The 1,795-nt window shown below is 41.4% G+C and overlaps 1 protein-coding gene across 1 annotated transcript in view; it reads left to right on the forward strand.

The window, feature by feature from the left end:
- Nucleotides 1–1,549, forward strand: part of SFMBT1 (Scm-like with four mbt domains 1) — a gene marked incomplete at its 5' end in the record, with an annotated part of 22,294 nt that extends 20,745 nt beyond the window's left edge. Inside the window, 2 exons of the mRNA XM_008944858.1 lie at nucleotides 191–319; nucleotides 1,158–1,549. Coding sequence (XP_008943106.1) covers nucleotides 191–319; nucleotides 1,158–1,298 — 270 coding nt within the window. The remainder of the gene's footprint in view (nucleotides 1–190; nucleotides 320–1,157) is intronic.
- Between the last annotated feature and the right edge of the window lie 246 nt (nucleotides 1,550–1,795).

Raw genomic sequence — 1,795 nt, forward strand, 5'->3', positions numbered from 1 at the left:
TACCACCTCCACCCTCAGCACAGGGCTGTTCTGCACAGCTCTGCTGACCAAGAAACCTCCACAGTTTGAGACCTCATTAGACCTTTGTTTGGCAGCTGAGTGTTTGAGGGTGGGGCTGTGGAGGGGGGTCTTGGTCCATTGCATATGTAATATTGAGGGAATTTTTTTTTGTACTGGGTGGCTTGTCCAGGACATAAAGATGGAAGTTGCTGAGAAGCTGCAGCTGGACAGTAACCCTCTGGATTGGAGCGTGGCAGATGTTGTACGATTCCTCAAATCTACTGACTGTGCACCACTGGCGAGAATTTTTCTCGATCAGGTATTGTTTTCTGTCTGTCCAAATGCTGACTGTGTCACTTCACTTCTTATCATCTAACAAATCACAAAAAAGGCTAGTTCAAATTTTATAATAGGGTTCTGAGGAAACAAATACATGCGCCAGTCTTCTGTAGTTTGGAAGAGGAGAATTAAGGGAATGCTCAGAATTTTTCAGGTTTCTTTGTACTTGGTGGAAGATGTTTTGGTCCGTGGGACATCCAGATCCCAAAATTATTGAGAATGCCTACAGCCAAGCACTCTGAAGGCAGGAGCCTGTTTTCAAGGAGGTTGAGTTTTGTCACTTGTGTTGACCTTTCCAGATGATAAATATTCTCTATTTTACAGATGAGCTGCAGGTATTACAATATTGTACAGCTGCACAAGCGAACATAAAAACATTGTGTATATATATATATATAGTGTGTGTGTATATATATATATATATATGTAGTGTAACTATAGTACTAGGCCTAATGATAAATAAGGTTTGTGATAGATTTTCCAGAAGATGTAGTTTTCCTCATAGAATCTCTGTTTCTATAGAAAGATGCAGAAGCTAGGTAAACTTGCTTTCTGCATGAAATTTCCTCGGTTTCTATTGTTACACTTATTTTTTACAATAGCATCTCATGAGATTCTGTCCCTTAGCCAGTGAATTTGAGCTGCCATTTTAGGAAAGGAGTTCATTTGTTGTGAGAAAGAGATTTTTAAGAAGCCTGGAGTAACATGAAAGAAACATCTAATTCAGAAACAGTCATGAATCTGAAATTACAGCAAGTCAAAGCTGAAGGAGCAGGGAGAATGAAAAGAGTCACTATGGAGTTTTTGTCTTTTGACAGGAAATTGATGGCCAGGCACTGCTGCTGCTGACCCTGCCCACCGTTCAGGAGTGTATGGACTTGAAGCTCGGGCCTGCTATTAAACTTTGCCATCACATTGAGAGGGTCAAGCTTGCCTTTTACCAGCAGTTTGCTAACTGAGGAGCAGCCAAGTTGGAAGTGGACCTTTGAAGCACAACTACAAAAACATGCTCCTTTGTCTCTAGCAAGGAAAGCCAAATGAAGTAAAACTGAAGCCCTGGTGACCTAAGAGCATCTGTCAGCCTCAGTTTTTCACTTTGACAAGAGAAAGACAACATCTGGAGCAAAATGCCAATGCAAACACAGGGGCTACTCTACCAGCTGCCAGCTCGGGAACACAATAGTCTCTTGATCTATGGTTCCCTTTTTTTAATGTATTTTTTAATGATTACAGAAAAGTCTTCTCTGGTGGGAAATGACATTTCAATAGTTCTGTTGGCACAGAACTTTAAAAGGAGAAACAGATCCTGTTTACGTTAGCATGTAGGCTGCCAGAAATAACCTTTCTCTCTTCCTCGTGATTCACAGAATCCCCTTCCCTCCCTGTGGACGAACACTTGCTTTACCACAGCACTGGCTTTGGAATGTGCTCTTTGCACATTCGTGTGTTAATGTTA

The sequence above is a fragment of the Merops nubicus genome, unplaced genomic scaffold, assembly GCF_000691845.1.
Source record: "Merops nubicus isolate BGI_N331 unplaced genomic scaffold, ASM69184v1 scaffold22587, whole genome shotgun sequence".
Taxonomy (NCBI): Eukaryota; Metazoa; Chordata; class Aves; order Coraciiformes; family Meropidae; genus Merops; species Merops nubicus.